This window comes from Falco naumanni, chromosome 3 (genome assembly GCF_017639655.2).
Source record: "Falco naumanni isolate bFalNau1 chromosome 3, bFalNau1.pat, whole genome shotgun sequence".
NCBI classification, from domain to species: Eukaryota; Metazoa; Chordata; class Aves; order Falconiformes; family Falconidae; genus Falco; species Falco naumanni.
Genome location: NC_054056.1, coordinates 107,493,817 through 107,512,726, shown reverse-complemented (window position 1 = coordinate 107,512,726; position 18,910 = coordinate 107,493,817). Strand labels below are relative to the sequence as shown.

At 40.0% G+C, this 18,910-nt stretch overlaps 1 protein-coding gene across 1 annotated transcript in view; it reads left to right on the top strand.

Annotated features, from left to right (window-relative positions):
- Positions 1 to 18,910, top strand: part of KCNQ3 (potassium voltage-gated channel subfamily Q member 3) — a 204,186-nt gene that overhangs the window by 174,616 nt on the left and 10,660 nt on the right. The window contains exons 7-12 of the mRNA XM_040588673.1: positions 596 to 691; positions 2,012 to 2,106; positions 3,813 to 3,839; positions 13,383 to 13,570; positions 14,731 to 14,833; positions 17,271 to 17,402. Of these exons, the coding sequence (XP_040444607.1) occupies positions 596 to 691; positions 2,012 to 2,106; positions 3,813 to 3,839; positions 13,383 to 13,570; positions 14,731 to 14,833; positions 17,271 to 17,402 (641 nt within the window). The remainder of the gene's footprint in view (positions 1 to 595; positions 692 to 2,011; positions 2,107 to 3,812; positions 3,840 to 13,382; positions 13,571 to 14,730; positions 14,834 to 17,270; positions 17,403 to 18,910) is intronic.

The following is an 18,910-nucleotide window of genomic DNA, read 5'->3' as shown; positions in this document are numbered from 1 at the left end:
TTTTTTGATCTAGCTAAGTGAATCCTCATCTGGCTACTTAAGAAATGATCTCTAAATTGCTTTTGAAAGTGTATTTGTTCTCCTGTGTTACATGGGCTAAATATTTGCTTTGTCTGCAAAATTCTCAGGGAAGAACAAGACAAGATGTTGGTGAGATGGGCCAAATAGCAACAGAAACTCTCCCAAGTCCATATTTTAGGATATTTCTCCTTTAGATCAAGGCTTGGAAAGAATTTCACAGAGGATGGGAAGTTCTGCACACCCAAATCCAGAGTATGGTTGGCATAGCTTTTTTACCACACAGGCATACGAGTGGAACGTAATACACCATCCAGACACCTCCAGTTTGGAAAGGCAGTAGACATTCAAGAAGCCTGTTGAGGACCTTAAAATGATTTGGTGTGGCCTGTGGTCCTTGAGAGGGTCATGACAACCTCATACCTCATGAGTGGGGCAGCAGGAAAGGCATGCTGTACTGTACAAAGGTTCCACGTAGCCATCTCTATCTCCACCGACAGACCTGTTTCCTCTCAACAGTAATCCATTTTTTCTGAGTAAGAAATGTCTAAAATCTTGGATCACACTCTGCTTTCAGGGCATTTTGGGCTCAGGGCTGGCACTGAAGGTCCAGGAGCAACACCGTCAAAAACATTTTGAGAAAAGAAGAAAGCCAGCAGCTGAACTCATTCAGGTTTGCAGCCACTTATCTCCTCCTTGAAAAAGTGTTGCATATGAAGACTGCTGCATCATATTAACAAGGGACACCACTTCCCCCCTGCCCAAATTCTCATTTCCCATTGCAGGAGGTGAGAAGCTGTGTTTGTAAAAGGGTCAGTTTTTCACAGTGAGCTAGCTAATCCAGAGGTCCTTGCATTTTTTTGAGGAATCTTTGAGTTCCCAGAATATCTTTCAGAAGAACAGTGTCTTTAGAAGAAACGGTTTCATCTGCTAGCTTCTGGAAACCAATCAACTTCATCAGTGCAACAAAATCACAGAAAACAAGCTGTCAAGAACATATTCTTTCCAAAATCCAGGTTTTGTTAGTTCCCTTGAGAGAGTGCTTTAATGTGCAGTTATGTTGTTATTAATGTGAAATCAGCAATTGAAGTAACACAGTAGTGGTTTGTAAAAACTGAAGCACACCCTGGATCTTCTGTTATGTCACAGGATGATCAGAGGTTTCAATGGGAAGAGACTCCTTAGCTCACCTGGACTTCAGTTATGGCCTTTGTTACTAATTCAGAAAATTAAGCTGAGAATTACCAGTCTAGGGCTGAAAAATTTGACAGGAGCTACTCTTAGCTGGTGTGGAACACACCCTGATGGAAGTGAAGTAAATAGCAGAATTTCCACAAAGAGACAGACAAAGTTTCTGTGATATCAGATGGAAGCATTTGGTGCTGAGGACTCTCAGGATCAAACCAGTCCTCAGGAGAAACAGACTGAGTGGCATACTATGCTGTTCTCATTAAAAACACTCCTTAGCAAACAGAAGGGGCTGCAGGGATGAGCTGGGAATTAAAATCACTTTTTAAATTAAAGTATCTCTACTTAGCAGGTAGCTAATTTAGCTACAGTAATTTTTAGGTATGTGCTATAAAGAATTTTGACTGGAGCTAAATACTGAAATAGAAAATTGCTCAGCAAAATTGCCTCTGATGGTACCTTAAGCTAGCTTAAGCACTTCCAGAAATACTGGAGAAGTCCAGTGATGCTTGAAGCTCTTTTAGACGTGCCAGACAGGAGAATTAAACCAGTTTAGTCAAACATAATGTCTTGTTGATGTTGGTGGTTCTTTTCCTGTCCTGTCCCTTTTAACAGCTCTCCCAGATCATACTCCAGTGTCAATAATTTTGCCATATAGTGACACTCATTTGGTACAGCTGATTAGTAATTAATTTCTAGATAGTCACTCGGGTGCATCATTATGTTCTTTGAAACAATCTGGCTGCTGTCAGCCTGTGGAGTAGCTTTACTTAACACTAATTATTCCCTTTCCCTTATAATTCAGGCTGCCTGGAGATACTATGCTACTAACCCCAACAGGATTGATCTAGTTGCTACCTGGAGGTTTTATGAATCAATTGTGTCATTTCCATTTTTCAGGTAAGTGCATTGTCCACGTCTCCATCATCATTTTCTGTGAAGTGTAAGTCAGGACAGGAAACATAGACTTTATATATATCAATGAGGCTTTTGTAGGTGACAGATAGTTGCCAGGTAACTTCTTGGCTGAGAATGAAAAACATGCTTTTGTGTTCTGGAACTATTTCTTCTCCCTTGCCCTGGTGGTATGTATCAGGGGCACATGGATAACCCCATCAGTGGCTCTCATGTTGGCATTAAACAAAGGAGAAGGCTGCCTCACTGTCAGCTTCCCTTTGTAAGACTCTCGAGTTTATTGCCCTGGAAATCTCCATTTCTCTCTCTGTAATTTTGATCCTGATAAAGTTTTAGCCCTGAATTTCAGGTGCACCTGTACTCCTCACACCCTGTATGATGCAGCAGTGTATTTTAAGATATGGATTATGCTGAAAATTCTTACTTTCCCTTCTTCAACTCAACAGGCTTGAGAATTGTATTGTTCAGAGGTGGCCATGGCATCTGAACAGAATTAATGCTTGTTAAATGCTTGTTTGGCAATACCAATTGCTCAAGGGGATAATTCAGTGGAGTACAGCCAAAGTATGTTTGAAACTGTCTCCCACTGGAACTAGTAACTGAAGGTTCACAAGAAAACTTTTCTGTGGATTTGGGGTCATGGTTTTATTTTAATCACTACTTCTGAGTTCAGTGGAAAGCATTCCATACATAAAGATATTCACACTTAATGGATGCTCACATGTTTATGGGAATGAGTCTGATCCTCACTTTTCCTGCGTCTTAAACAGGCACCTTCCTCACCTTGAGGTCTTAACATTTTCAAGGGTTGGCCTTATGAAAGCCAAGACCTTCAGCTATAGGCTATCAGCTACCAATAATGGGCATTACTTATCCAAGCTTATGCTTTAAACTTTAATTCTGGACTTGCTGTTATGCCTCATTCTGAAAAAAAAAAGTGCCCTTAAACTGTGGCTCAGCTCCAACAGAGGTCTCCACATGTAAGTTGTGTCCACTAATACTGCAGCTCCAGCTGTTGCTCAAAACTGACTTGAAGAAACATTTCAGGCTCCTGCCTTCACAAAGCTCAAATTACAAATATTAACTCTTTCTTTGCTTTATTCACAATATATTTCTTCAGTATTGATTTCACATGTGTCACAAAGGAAGTCTCTAAGAAAAAAACCCACAAGTGTCTAATCAAGGCTCAGTACATATCTTTCCTTTACTTTATCCCTTCTCATGCTCTATCTATTCCCACATTATCCATTATAGAGTCATTTCTAGAGGGTTTCTTGACCTAAGGTTTTGTTCAGAGAATTCTCAGGCTCGCCTGGAGTCTAGACTCATTACTGTGACTTCAAGCTTGTTCATTGTATGTAGGTTCTTCTGGGATTCAAATGCAACTTGAAATGTAATATATGTTTTGCAAATAAGGTCCTGGGAGAGAGGACAAGGGAGTTCACTTTTCACCAAAGACTGGATTGCCAGCCTAAGCAGCACAGATTTGTTTCAGGAACCTATATCACTTTCTTCACTTTATGGCTATTTGAAAACGTAGCTTTTATTCTGTGTCAGTTATGGTCACAGAACAAAAGAGGTATAAACTATTAGCAATAGATTAGCAATTTATGTTTAAAAAAATCTGTTGAATGTATTATGTAATTCTTCTCTCCTTGCTTTCTTGTAATGCTTCCCATCTCCTCTGAAAGGAAAGAGCAATTGGATGGTACTGCCAGGTACGTAGCTGCCATTACTATAGCCTTGTTTTGATACAGCTATTGGAGGATGCAGGTTAAATGGTGCTTTGTGGATTCATGAGCTGTTAACCAAAACATGCTACTAACACCACAGGTAGTCATTAAAAATGATTAACCAATCCATTTCCTAATTGCTTGCTTTTTTCCCAGTTTAACAATACAGCTAAAATGCTAATTGTACAAATGCAGTGTTGCTTGCTGATTGTCTGTAAACGGCTTTATTGTTCGTTATGATTAATCATGGTCTAGATTTCTCTTGATCCATGTCATAGAGTCAGAGTATGGCATCCAGGTCGTTCTTGGGTAAATTTAAAGTCCTGCTTCATGTTATTGCTCAATAGTTCTGCACAGAGCAATGTTGCAATGTAGGGGATCAAGTCTGTGTCAATTCACCACGTGGAAAGACTTCTTGATGAAAAAAACTAAGGTGGTTGGCTAAGATGGATCAGTAGGATAGTCAGTCTCTCTGGCAGAACTAAAAAAGCTGCATTAGATTGAGGCCTTGGTCCCAGCCCTGCTGAAACAGATGGGAAAGCCCCCAGTCACTCTGGGGAATTTACAACCAAAGAGAATGAAGGAATCATCAAACCTAATACTGGTCAGTCACTGAAGGCTACAGCAGAGCAGTCATTGCCAGACAACTTGCAAGGTCTCAAATGTAAATGATGTACTTATAACCCCCTTCAGCTAAGCTGCAGATTCAAAAGCACACAAAATAATTCAACTTCTCAGGTAAAAAATGTGTAATACTTAATGCTAAACTGCTATCAATGGATCACCCACAATGAAAGTCAATAACAATTAAAGGATAAATAGTTCCACAGACTCATGCTGAAGTTATTTCCATTTGCATGCCTGTTCACAACACGGAGAAAAAGAGCAATATTGTAGCAAAATTTGGAAACTGCTAGTCAGAGGTTAGGCCTGGGTTTCAGTCCCTGGCCTGATGAAAAGTTTTCTTTTTCTTTTTGTTTATTGAGCATTTCATGCAACACGTGTTGTGGTTTAACACCAGCCAGCAGCTAAACCCCGCAGAGCCACTCACTCACTCCCCACCAGCGGGATGAGGGAGAGAATCAGAAGAGTAAAAGAGAAAAAAACTCGTGGGCTGAGATAAAGACGGTTTAATAGGTAAAGCAAAAGCCATGCACACAAGCAAAGCAAAACAAGGAATCCATTCACCACTTCCCATGGGCAGGCAGGTGTTCTGCCATCCCCAGGATAGCAGGGCTCCGTCATGTGTAACCGTGACTTGGGAAGACAAACGCCATCACTCTGAACATGCCCCCCCTTCCTCCTTCTTTCCCCAGCTTCATATGCTGAGCATGACATCACATGGTCTGGGATATTACTTGGGTCAGTTGGGGTCAGATGTCCCAGCTGTGTCTCCTCCCAAATTCTTGCCCATCCCCAGCCTGCTTGCTGGTGGAGTGAGGTGGGGTGGAAGCAGAAAAGCCCTTGGCGCTGTGTAAGCACTGCTTGGCAATAATGAAAACCCCTGTGTTGTCAACACTGTTTCCAGCACAAATCCAAATCACAGCCCCATACCAGCTGCTATGAAGAAAATTATCCCAACCAAAGCTAACACAACAAGACAGCTTCAACAAAGGAAGGTGAAAAAAACCCCAGATTTGCACTTGCTGTTCTATCAATTTTTGGGGTTTGAACCTCCTTTAACAGAAAAGAAAAACTTACCCTGTTTTCTTACAATACAGGCAAATGCTGTAGTGCTGAATTACTGGGAAAAGATGACTAACCCCTCTTGCCACCATCATTAGATGCTAACTTGCTCCTCTTCAAAGACTACTTAGATGGGAGTTACCTAGTTTGTAAACCCTCATGAACCTTAAATACTGTACATCCATAACACTGCCAAGGCTAAGCAGTCATGAGCAAGCTGTTGCATTAACGTAGATGTCTGGTGATTTTAGTCATCTCCAGTGTTGGCAGCAGCTGGATTTTGGCCTTTAATATGTAGGAGAGAGCTTAGGAGCTGAAATTCTTTTGAGTATGGAACTCCATACCTTGAGCCAAAATGCTCTGACTCAGATGCAGCAGCAGAGCAGACTAAAATTAGGCAAGTGAATGATTGCTGCAGTTTGCTGTTGGTCACAGCCCCCCTGGATAAGCTTCTGCACCTGCAGTGACAGAACAGTTTGTGAAGTAGCTTCTGAGATACTTTTTCTTTCAGGCCAGTAGAAGGAGTCATTTTATGTTGACGCACTGGATTAAAAATGGAAAAATATGACTCATAGCTCGAAATCTTTAAAACTGTAATCCCAAGGCCCCTCATTCTAGTTGCATATGTCTTGCTTTTATGTTGTTACATACTTAAAAACCTTCAGCAAAATCATCAGTAAACCTGCACTGGAACCTTCCTGTTAGTAGGAATGTGTTTATGGAAATAAGCATTCAATTAAGGGGATTGGAAACCCTCCAGGTAAACAGAGAAATGATGGTACTTGTGGGAGCATCCACTGACTTCAGTAGACATGGGACTGAGCCATTAAATCGGGTTGTTTTGACAGTCCCACCTCCCATCTCTCATAAAATTCTTATTTACAGACCAGATAATTAAATATATAGAGATATATATTCCTATTCCTCCTACAGTGATTTAGTGTAGAAAGTATTACTTGTACTCCACTGCAGTTTGCGTTTAAGGCTGTATTGAAATAAATGAGCAATAAGGGAACACAGTCCTACCGGAGAGAACAGCCCATAAGTGCACTCAGTCTCCAGGTTCTTGCATCAGTTAAGTCCTTAATGGGAAAGCTGTAGTAATAAACTGCATTGTCTGAACAGTGGTTGGTAAAGGAGAGAGAAGAATTGGTCCAAAGCTTTCCCAGAAGAGTCAGAAAATTTAACTAGTTAATAAACTACAAATGAGGCCTGGCTGTGTGAAAATTTGAGGATAGATAGCACTTTAAGTGGCAGGGTTTCTATTCTATTCTTCTACTCACTTCTCTTTAGGCACTCCACAGTAGTAGAGATGAACTCTGTGTCAGATCCTTCTAGGCTCTCTCCTTGAAAGGAGGAGCTGGCATCATGACAAAGTCACAACTAGATGCAGCTCCTTGTTGTTAGACCACTTGGGAAAAACACAGGGGAGACAACAGAGTGGAAGAGTCTGTTTCAGAAGCTGGATCCCAAGGCAGGGCTGCAGGGGAGGACTTGTGATAACAGAAAACAGATTAAAATTTGGCAGCAGCCCAAGGCTTTATTGAAGGTCCCTTTAAACTAAAACTGTGAAGATGTGAGATACCATGAAGAGCACATTGGACTACCCTTCAGCTAGGCAGTAGGCTGGGTTTTGTAATTACGCAGTGAAGTGGTACATATGATGATGCTCTGTTAAGAGCGGCGTTTTCCCTACATGCCCTGCATAGTCACCCAACCCAGTAGGAACTGGGGCTGTGCCACTCATTGCTCACTGGTGGGGAGTTTACTGACCTCATGCCAGAGGTGCCACTAGCTTTTTCTTCCTTAATGCCTAAACCTATGAGCCCATGAAATCTCAGATAGTAATTGCTCTTCTGCATGTATTGCAAAGCCTTTGCATCTGTTCAGTTCCCAGGAAAGAAGATTTATGTGGAAGAGATATTAATGTTCATTTCTGCTGGAGTGCAGCAAATCATTCAGCAAACGTTTGGGTGTCTGACTTACCTTTAAGATGAGCCTTTGCTTGATGGACATATTGTTTATTTTGAACCAACTTTTTGTGTCTATGTTTGAGAAATTAATTTTGGGCCTGATTTTTCAGCTCTGTTGTTAGCAGCTGTTCAACTGATTTTTTACTAATGTTGAAACTTTGACACTTGTATGTACAGGCACTATAGGGAAGGATTTTGAACTGTCTCCTAGGGACTTGCTCCTAATCAGCATTGTCCAACTGTAGAACTAGATACCAGGAGCACATGTTCATTCCTAGATCTATTATTTCGTGTTTGCAGAAAAGTCATTTATCCCTGTTTCCTTATCTCTACAAGATAAATAGTATTTCTCTGCCTTTGGAAAGTTGGTTTTATTTTTTTTAAGCGGCAGAATTGGTACTAGTCCTTTTTATTCTGTAAGTATGAAAGAATGCATTTTATGTGGTGCATTTTTGTATTGCCAGTAGTAGCAGCATAATGAAAATAAAATCGTACTTTGCAAGGTGGAAAATTTCACTGTCAGCATTTCTTTTTAATACATCTGCCCAAAACAGGAAGGAGAAAAAAGCCGCTCTGATCTGCACACTACATTAACTACAAATGAAAGGCTGTTCCCATTCTTTTTCATAGAACTTTTCATGGGTAATCATTAACGTCTCATCTTAATAACTTTTCTTCACTTTACAGTAATGTCATGTTTAGTAGGGAGTCATTCTTTGGATCAAGCCTCACAAGAAAACTTAGGTATATACATTCAAGTAACAATTGAGCCTTACTCTTTTCATATTTCTTGCATGCCATTCTTTGCCTGCACTTTCTGTTTTTACTACAGTAGTTCATCTAACCACCATAAAAACTAAGGGATGATAAGACTGAAAAGTTATTTAAGCATAAAAAGAAAGTTGCATGGCCTTGCAGATAGTTAATTGTTCTGCTGTTCAGAAAATATGGAATCTAATCCTGGCTCTGCCAATGATCTGCTTAGAAACAAGTGCTTTTCTCTGTTTCCATAGAATGGGAATGATACTAACCTACTCTGCAAATAATTTAAAAATTTACTGTAAGAAAAATATACTGCAAGAGTTAGATACCGTTCCTTATGCAGTCTCAACCCTGCCAACACAAATTCATGCAAGTTACTTTGCATTTACATTCAGTGGAACAACATCTCTGCATGTGTATTTGCAGGTTCTGGTTCAGCAAATGGAAAACAAGTGGATGCTTTTGATCATCTGAATAAAGTTAGTGACATGCTTAAATATCTTGCTGAACTGTGACCTAAGATGTGGGGCAAGAACTTTATCTTCCTGCAAAGAGGATTAGAAACAATTTGTGGCATTTCTGGAATCTGAAAGAAACATAATCAGAAATGATAATATTTTGACTAAATTGTCAAGCATTTTATTCTACCCCACACAAACATCTTCCTTACATTCAACTTTAGCTCATTGTTCTCATTCCCACTTCATTCCACATACGTGAAATCATCACGCAGAACTCAGCTTTTCTAGCTGAAGCTCTTCAGCTTTTGGAAAGCTGCTAGTGAAGCACTCCGTTTTTTTTCATTGGATGATTGGCCCATGCAAAATAGTCAAGAGACATTGATTTTTCAGTTTGGTTTGCTTTCTAGCGGTTGATACATGGAGATACGTTCACTGCAGAGAGTGGGTCAACATCCATATGATTTCTCCCTACATTGCTGGCTGCATCCATTGGTGAAAAATATCCATCCTGTTTTCACAAAGAATTGAACTTGGATTTTTCTCCCCATGGGTTTGTGTGACATTGCTTATTTTTACCATTTCAAATCACTTTAGAAAGTGCGAATGAGAAAAGGGGCAAAGCAAAGGCCTTTAGTGTGCATAAGGGTTCTTTCTCTTTCTGAAGGGCATCAAAGTTGAGCCCAAGTCAGGACTTGTGTTCATGTTTCTGGGCAAATAATCTGGATAGTAGGTAAGTTTGGGTTTAGAGTCACGCCTACACTTAAATATCAATGAGGACATACACCACCAAAGAGTGTGGAAATTGGCTGGCTAAAAAGGGATGTTTTCTCCTCAGATGTTAGAAACTTGCAAATTCAGACCTCAAGATTCAGGATGCAAAGTGGCTTTTTAAATGAAAACATCAGTTGTTAAGAAGTTGCAATTATTTTGAGATTGAACATTTTTGTGAGATCCTCTCTATAGAAAAGAATGTTACTTCGTAAAAGAGAAAGCTTATTGGCCAAAGTTCAGAAGTACCTTGGAAATGTGAAATGCTCTTCTTAAGAATTCAGAAAAGTCAGGGACTCTCTGAGATCAGTTGAATGTGTTCACTGCAGGGTTCATGGCTGTCCTCCTAACATTAGTTTTGTGTTAATTTCTATTGAGATTAGTTCAAATCAGAATACTGCTGGAAATCTCTTTCAGAATGTTTGATTTCCCAAAGCTACGTTCACCGATATAAGTACAGCTGGTGATGTACTAAAATATTGGAGTAAACATGACTGCCTTTTGCTTTCAGTTACTTGACACCAACTAAATCTAGTGATTAGATAAACTGAACAAAATATGGAGAAAAATCCTGAATATTGTTAGTCATTGTTAGGTGAAAGTGGTAAATACATGGAAGAGGGCTGCCTTTGATTGACTGTTAGCATTAATTCATTATTTTTCTTCTCATACATGTACCGTTTGTTTATGAAACTCCAATACTATGCAAAGCACAGAGAGGAGAGTATCCAGCTTGCATGATGGGATGTACCTGCATTATTTCCTTGCATGACTGTTTCTGGAAAAGTATTTCTAGTTCAGTGGTTCCCACTCTTTATTCTGAGCAAGGCTAAAACATCTGCTGCAGAAGCCAGGAATCTCATATATCCAGACATCAAATTCATCTCTCAGATGATCCAAAATAGTTCCCACTACTCTTGGGGTGCAAGAATCTGAGATCTGAATTTTTTTAGGTAGAAGGTTTCAAGCCAAACTGTCCTCACTGCTTTTGCTTCCCTCCCTTTACGGTGGTCTGAATCTACCACATTCTCATCCTGGGGCTCCAAAGACAAAAGCTTTGGGAATTTTGTTTTGTTCTACCACAAGGGAGAGGATGCAATAGCATGCAAGACAAGCAATGGCAATGTATCCAAGCTAGTCAAAGAAACTATCCTTGCCTTTTATCATCACGTTTGGGATGCATTTGAATCCCCCCAGTTTCTGGAACTGCACTGAATGTTGGGAGTCACATTTTACTGAATGTAAGGAAGCCAAATGAAGTGGGACCACTGTCCCAGTGGAGGTAGAATAGCTAATATCAGTAGGAGGAATCTGAAAGACAAGCAGCAGCACATGAACCTGTGGGTGGGAACCACTGTCCTAGCCACTCTCATGGAGGATGATGTGATCTGCGCATGCTTCATACTCTGAGACTGAGCCATGCGCATGCTGTTTTAATGAAAGAGATTGTGTCATGAGAACAAATGTTTCCGAAGCCTTTTAAAAAGCACAATGAAAACAAAAACCCCAGCAGACCCAGATCTCATCCCTTGGAAATGAGAATAAAGTCCATTTTTTTTTCTGATGACAGCTAATCATTATCTGGAAAGAAGCTTGGGTTTTGTTTTCGGGGTTTTTTTTGCATACAACATACTGTTGTATTTTTTCATGTAAAGCTGGTGAATTATTTTCTGATGATTCTACTGCTCTGGCTGCCTGGATATGAACACAATTGTCTGTATTTATTGCATAAAAATACTGTTATGAATCTAAATGTTACTTTAAGGGTTAATCATCAGGATCCAATTAATAAGGAAGGCTTCAGTCAGGTAACTTTAAGTCAGACTAGAGACCTACTTTTTAAATGACTTCTTACTTAGATCTTTCTGTAGTCAATTACAATAGACAAGTTCCCCCAGCTGTAAAGTCACCCCAAAGAGAAATGGAGCTGAACTGTGCTCTGTAGGTTGCTAACTTCCCACTGATTATAGAAAGCAGTCTAAAGATTAAATTTAGACAGGGCATTTAACTTTCTAAACACCTTAAGACAGATCAGATGAGTTCTAGGTCCTAAACTGAAGATGCTCAAGCAACAGTATGGGGACAACAGGTTGTTCCTAAACTGACACTTTTCGATGGGGAAAGTTGAGAAACTCCCTAGAAGGCAAATTTTTGAATGCTTTTTGTTCATATTGTCTACCTCAAACCCCACCCCACAAAAAAACCTCCAAAGCCAACATCCACAAATGATTGTGCACACATATGCAGTGGAAAATATCACTCCAAAATAAGAAGGTTTTTATGCTGAATGCAGAGGAATGTTTTGATCTGTTTTGACCGATGAGGAGGGTATCAAATCTTGATCACTACTATGCTTGTACAGTTCCATGGCTCAGATTTCTGCATATATTGCCTATATTTCTGACCTAGATTAAAAAAAAATAATCCACAGAACTGCCCCTTGACCAAAATTCTCCACTCCCCAGAGCTGTCCCAGAGCAGCATCCAGAAATGGGTTAAAAGGCAGGCTTTCTTCCCATGGCTTGGTCCCACAAGTTTTAATAAATGTGAAATTACCAAATACTTAAGCAACGAAGTGAACAAGCAAATCAAATATTTATACCATCTATCACCTACAAAGTGTTCAGAGCATATATTAGCTGATATACTCACTAGCAATTTCTTTTTATGTTGCTCTTTTCAGTGGTATTATACTTTTAAGACCATTATAGTCATCAGGTTGTAGGAGAGTCACTGATGCTGGTAGGATGGCAGGTAGATACAATTCTAGTTTTATCTTGTCACTGAAGGATAAGTGTCTGGTCAGTAAATATCTAAAAGGACAGTGCAAGGAATCAGCAGAGGAACAAAATATGTCACTTTGCTACAATTCATATAGGTCACCTCAATTTCTAGTACAGTGAGAGATGACTGAAAGTGAACGGTGGAGACAGCTGGGTAGCCTGCCCTACCATGTACCGAGTAATTGCTTGGCAATGCCTTTCCAGTGTTTTGTTGATAATTTATTTGGTTCACAACACATCCGACTTTCTTTTGTTCCTGGCTATGCACACCTTTCCTATGAACACAGCCTGAGAGAGTTGGGGTTGTTCAGCCTGGAGAACAGAAGGCTCTGGGGACACCTTAGAGCAGCCTGCCAGTACCTAGAGGGGCCCACAAGAAAGCTGGAGAAGGACTTTTTACAAGGGCATGTGGTGAAAGAGGGAAAGGCTTTAAGCTGAAAGAGGGTAGATTTAGATAAGACATAAGGAAGAAATTTTTTACTGTGAGGGTGGAGAAGCACTGGACCAGGTTGCCCAGAGCAGCTGTGGGTGCCCCATCCCTGGGAGCTCAAGGCCAGGCTGGACGGGGCTCTGAGCAACCTGGTCTGGTGGAAAGTGTCCCTGCCCATGGCAGGGGGTGTGGAACGAGGTGATCTTTAAGGTCCCTTCCAACCCAAACCATTCTATGATCCTATAGTTCTATGATTGAGTTATTCATTTCATAGCCTACCACAGACTCAGTAGTTAAAGAAAGCACTGAACAGGGAAAGCCAAGCCTCCTTATAATTAGACATTATAACTGCCTAAGTAGTGGTGTTTCTCTTCTTAATAATAAATCTAATGCTTCAGACGTGCTGTGGGAGCTGAAGCACTGTGATATACTACATGGAGAGGATAGCAAGACCCTCTGGTAACATTTTCAACACATACAAAAAATGTTTACAAAAAGCAGTTAATTATCTGTGGAGCTTAACTGTTGCTTTGATGTATTATGGTAGCCCCAGCAGTGTCCTTGTGTACAAAACATTTATTTAGCCCATTATATACTTAAAGCATCATGAAAACAAGTTAAAAGTGTACAAAGGAGGAAAATGATTACTTTTGCTTATTTTGTAGCCAAAAGCTGGGTCTCTTGGATCGGGTTCGTGGTACCAATACTAAAGGAAAGCTATTTACCCCTCTGAATGTAGATGCCATTGAAGAAAGTCCTTCAAAAGAGCCTAAGAATGTTGTCTTGAATAATAAGGAGCGTTTTCGCACTGCATTCCGAATGAAAGCGTACGCTTTTTGGCAAAGCTCAGAAGGTAGCCCATCTGTGTTGATTTCTTTTTATCCATCCTCTATTCTCCCCATTTTACTTTGTTCCTCTGCATCTTCTGTTGAAGGTTTGTGACTTTCTGGGCCAAGTATGGCTGTTCCCTGGTTTTACATGGCACATTTGGGGAAGCCCCAGGAAATGAATGCTGAAGTCCAGGCAACACGGTCCTTGAAATAAGACAATGCCCCCCCCCCCCCCCCCAAAAAAAAAAAAACCAAAAAAAACCAACAAAAAAAAAACAACCCAGCAATGGATATGGGATAAAGCCAGTGGTGGAATCAACCTATTTGACCTGGAAAAAAGGGCACACTGGGCAGTGAATCCATATTCCCCCAAAAAGCATATGCCATCATGGCTCGGTTTATTCAGCAGGGATGCTATGCTGAGGTAGCTCCCTCCTAAACTGCATCCAGCCCTGCACTAGCCTGTGTCCAGGCATCTCATATGCCTCCTATTGCAAGCTCTTAAAACTTTGTTTTGTAGAGTCAACGGCTGGTTCCCTCCCACCCCCCATAAGACTGCTGCCCCTCGGCAGATTTCCATTGGGTGTCCATGTAACATCACAGGGCATTTTTCCTCTCAGCTTCCCTGAGCACACGTTTTCCTTTTCTTGCGTATAGCATCTAAATGGTCTCTCAGTAACAGTTTCCTCTTTATTGTGCCAGCTGGCATCAGCCCATGCTGGGCATACTACCATGGATGTAGTCTGGGTGTCCACACCAGGAACTTGGTTATTCTCTTCCATGAAGGTACATGAGCTCCAAGCAGTGCAACTGGGAGGAGAACTTGGCCTGTAGCTTCTACACCTGTTTTAGCCTTACATAAGATAATTTTAACAAAGATTTTTCATTGTAAATGCTCCTAAAAGTGGGAACTTCTAAATCCATTGGAAAGGAAGAACAGTTCCCAATGTTTCAGAAATCCTGGAATCTGAGAGGACATCCCTCAAAAAATGTGTTTTACAGCTGTCCCAGAAGAATTATCAAATCCCTTTCAAGAGCTGACCAGAGAAAGAGGAACCTGCAAGAGATGTTCCTTTACTAAATTACACTTACTCTTATGTAGTGCTTTAGTCAGCCAGATCTCACTCTAAATATTGTGTGGTCAGATGCTCACACAGCTTTTTTTTTTTGACCTGCTTTGCAGATGCAGGAACAGGGGAACCCATGGCAGAAGAGAGAGGCGACAGTAGTGACTTCCTTATGGAAGATATGATCCCCACATTCAAGACAGCCATCCGAGCTGTCAGGTAAATGTCTCTGCTGCTCCTCAATGCTTGGCTTTGACTTTGAATGCTTATGCTTCAGGAAGTCACGTTACCATGTTGCTACATGTTGCTTTATTGTTGATGTTACTGCTTTTTTTAAATGCAATAGAGTAGATAATTCTAGATAAATTGAAAAGCACAAGACAGACTCCTATTTAAAGTCCTCTTTGAAAATATGCAGAAAGGAAAATGATTTTCAGCAACACTGACCATGCCATTTTTGCAAGATACTCCATAAATAAATTTATTATAAAACAATATTGTATACAATTCCTCATTAAAATATGCTACAAATATAGTATCTGGCTCAAATTAGTGACTGTAGTATTTATGTAAAAACTGGAATTTTCACTTAACAATAAACTCTGAGATGATTCAACTTTTCTTTATTCACAGTTCTATGTGTGGAATATACTTTCTAGCTGTCAACTTTTAATAGATGCTGAGGTCTCCATTTCAGCTTGTGACATGTGTCACCTCTATTTTCATATCACAAGAGATATTCCCTAGGGTTAGAAAACTCCTAGTAGGGCTTGGTAGTGTGATTAGCACATCAAGCACATGGAATTCATTCACTGATGTTCTGTAACTCCTCCATTCAGTATTTTTTACTCTCTTCTCTTGAAAAATGCCCCCATAGGAAAATACTCTGCTTTCATTGCAATTGCTTTTTATTCCAGAAGTTGTTATGTTTTGGGCCAGGGAGTCACTAGTGACATACTACAAGTCTGGAGTGCCCCACAGTTATCTTCTTGGAAAAGCTTCAAGACAGTTATAAGTGTATAAACATATAGGTATAAAACTATAATATGTATTTTCCTGGTTCTTTTCCAATTGGGTGCAGGAGACCCAGTCATTAAAAATTCCAAGTTTTCTCAAGCCTGCTGAAAGCCATGTCCCACAGGCTTTGCTCCTGTTATTCATGACTGCTTCTCTCCCACTGGAAGTTTCTTCAACCCTACTTCCTCCATAGTTTTCCCTTTCTTTCCCTGATACCTGCTTGCTTTCAAACACAGACTACGCATCTGTTCTGTTTTCCAGCCCCATCTTTGTAAGACATGCTATTACTACTTTTGCTAAACTTCCTTTCCCACATCGTGTCCAAATCTAATTGATTCATGCAGTCTCCCTTTAAACTCAATCATGAGCCAAGTTTTTTTTTATTTTCTTGTATAGTTTACCCAGATGCTGGATGCTAATGGAAAGTAATTCAGACAAAACCACTTAATGGGTTTTCAGGGTCATGATCAAGGAGATTTTAAATTGAAATTGCTAATAGGGTGATTCCTATTTTTCATTTCTGCTTTTTTTAAGTATAGTTTTGCTGTTACGTATAGTTAGACTAAAATAGACATGGATATAATTTTGAAATCTTGAAAGATTTCTAAGCAACAGAGTTAAAGTCAAAAACCCTTAAAAAGTTGTAACAGAATTATCTTTGCTAAATGAAAGTTCAAACAGATTTTGAAAAGGTTAAAAACCCTACCAACTTTGAACAAAAAACAGGTCAGAATCTTAACAGATGACAGCAGTTCCCCAATTCAGACCAATAAGAACATGGAGACTTGACTGAGAAAACAAACCCTCAGATCCCTAACCTGAGAGAGATTAAAGAAATAAAATGCTTTTCATTCTTCACATATCTTTCTTGTCTATTTGTTTAATCTACCAAGATATAACAGTGTAAACCAATATATAAACTGAAAAGAATGGAAAAAAGAATGCCAAACAGTTTTCAAGTGCTCTGGCCAGCACTGATCCTTATTATAAGAATTCTATAATTAATTACTTATTGGTTTTATTACAAGAATTCTATAATTAATTACTTATTGGTTTTATTACAACAAGAATGTTACGCTGCTATATTTTTCAAGGACACTTCAGGCAGTTCTAACACTTTCTCTTTTCTCCACAACCTGAACTGCTGCTGACTTCTTAACTTCCATATTTCTACCTCATTAACATTTCCTATCCAAAACTTTCCCAGATGCAAAATGAAAACCAAGCTGGAAATGATTCAGCATTATCTATACTATAAATTAGCTTTATAATAGGCTGAAACATAAAAAAAGCAGCTTCAGCTTCAGAGCTTCAAAATCTCCTGTGAGCCGTGTTGTTTAAAATCAAATTCCACATATGGTTTTGTAGCTTTGAACCATTTCTAGTTATGATGATAATACTGAAAAAGATATTTTGTGCATATAATTTATTTTAGCCTATTAATTATGAAAATTAAACTATTATATACTTACCAATGTGGTATGAAAATAGAGATTCTCTGCTTACTTTTTATTGCCTTGTTTTGAAATAGCATGCTCACTTTCCAAACATACAGAGTATTTATCAAGTATTCCATGAAACTGCAAATTATCTTTATGGAATTTATAAAAGGTTCATAATTTTTCTGTTTATTATGCAGAATACTACAGTTTCGTCTCTATAAAAAAAAATTCAAGGAGACTTTGAGGCCTTATGATGTGAAGGATGTGATAGAGCAATACTCAGCAGGGCATCTTGATATGCTTTCCAGAATAAAGTATCTTCAGGCAAGGTAAGAATCCTCTGGGAAATGGGGAAAATGTATAGCTGTGCTGGCAAAAGTATAGTTGGCCTATTTGTGTACAAGGCCACCCAGAAGCTGTGTCTGTACATAGCATAGCTGATCGGGAAGAAAGCCTTTTCCCCAAAGACTAAAGGCAAGCATGCAGCTAGCAGGGGTAACCGCAGCAGAGGAAACCACAGGCTCCTATTTGGAACAAGGAAATCAGAGTGAAAAATCCTGTGAATTTTCTTGACCGTTGCCTTATTTGATTAGGGTCAAGTTTCTCCCCTTCTCCCCTTTTTACAGACGATAAATAAAATCGATACAATAATATAAAAGCAAAGTTGCTCTACATGAGCTTTTCTTTGGCCTGGATTCTCTGCTGAGCTGTACCTGATGAAACATCTCATACCAGTGCACAAATACGTTAGCACAGAATGTTTTACATCCCCTTCACTCAGGTGTAAACTAACCTATATGAAAAAGAAAGTGGAATTTCAGGCCATTGTGACTGTTCAGGTGCAATCTGCCCCCACAGTTGTTTCCTTGCAGATGTGGTTCACCGTCACGTGCTTTTGAGGCATGTCCACAAAAACGTGTGCTGCTTGCATCCTGAGCAATAGGCACAGGTCAAAGCTTGAGCTAGTAAGCTTGTCTGGGTTTGGGTGCCTGTGTGTGCATACGCGTGTAGCTGTACTAGTTCAGTCTCAGCACAGACTGCCCCTGTTCCCTGAGCCCCTCCAGTCACTCTGAACAGCGAAATGCCACGCAGACATACCCTTGATTTCTCTCAAGAATGGGCTGAGCAAGTGCAACACTTGTGGCGCATTTGGACCTTATCCAGACTTACCTTGGCTTTGTAAGGCTGCTCTGGTCCTTCCATTGAACTCCATAATTTCTTCCTCCAAAGTGCTTTTCCATATACTCAGCTATCTCATTTTCAAGTATGTAGTATGGCTGGTTCCTACCTCAGTGTTAGTGCTCTAGAAAAGCTGCTTGCTTTAATTATTTACCGTAAAACACCATTGTTACTCTATAAAATGAGCTCTGCATCGCATGAGCTTCATTTTTAATGCCGCAATATCTTTTTGAACTCAGGAAGATCAGGAGGGCCCATGGTGTTAGAAACCTGCACCTGTCTGTGTGGGGTCTGCATGCCTTATACTGGATATCCTTCCTTTACCTTAGACTGAGGTGTGTGATTTTGGACAGCAGAGCACCTCTCATACTCGCTTGAGTCCTAGCAGCAGTAAAGGTGCCTGACAACCATGAGACCACTCACTCAGTGGTTATGGCAGAGCTTTGGAGGATGAAGACACATCCCAGGTGAGTCAGGGCAAGGATCACAGCATAGCCTCAGCCCTGCAATGTTCAGCTCAGCAATGCCATGCCCTGGTATAAAGAATCACCAGGAGCAGAAGAACCACAAAATCCCATAGCCATTTGGCCCATATACAAAGACCTTTTTAGAGGTCTTTGAAGAAAACACATAATCCTGGCAAGCCATGTGAGATTCC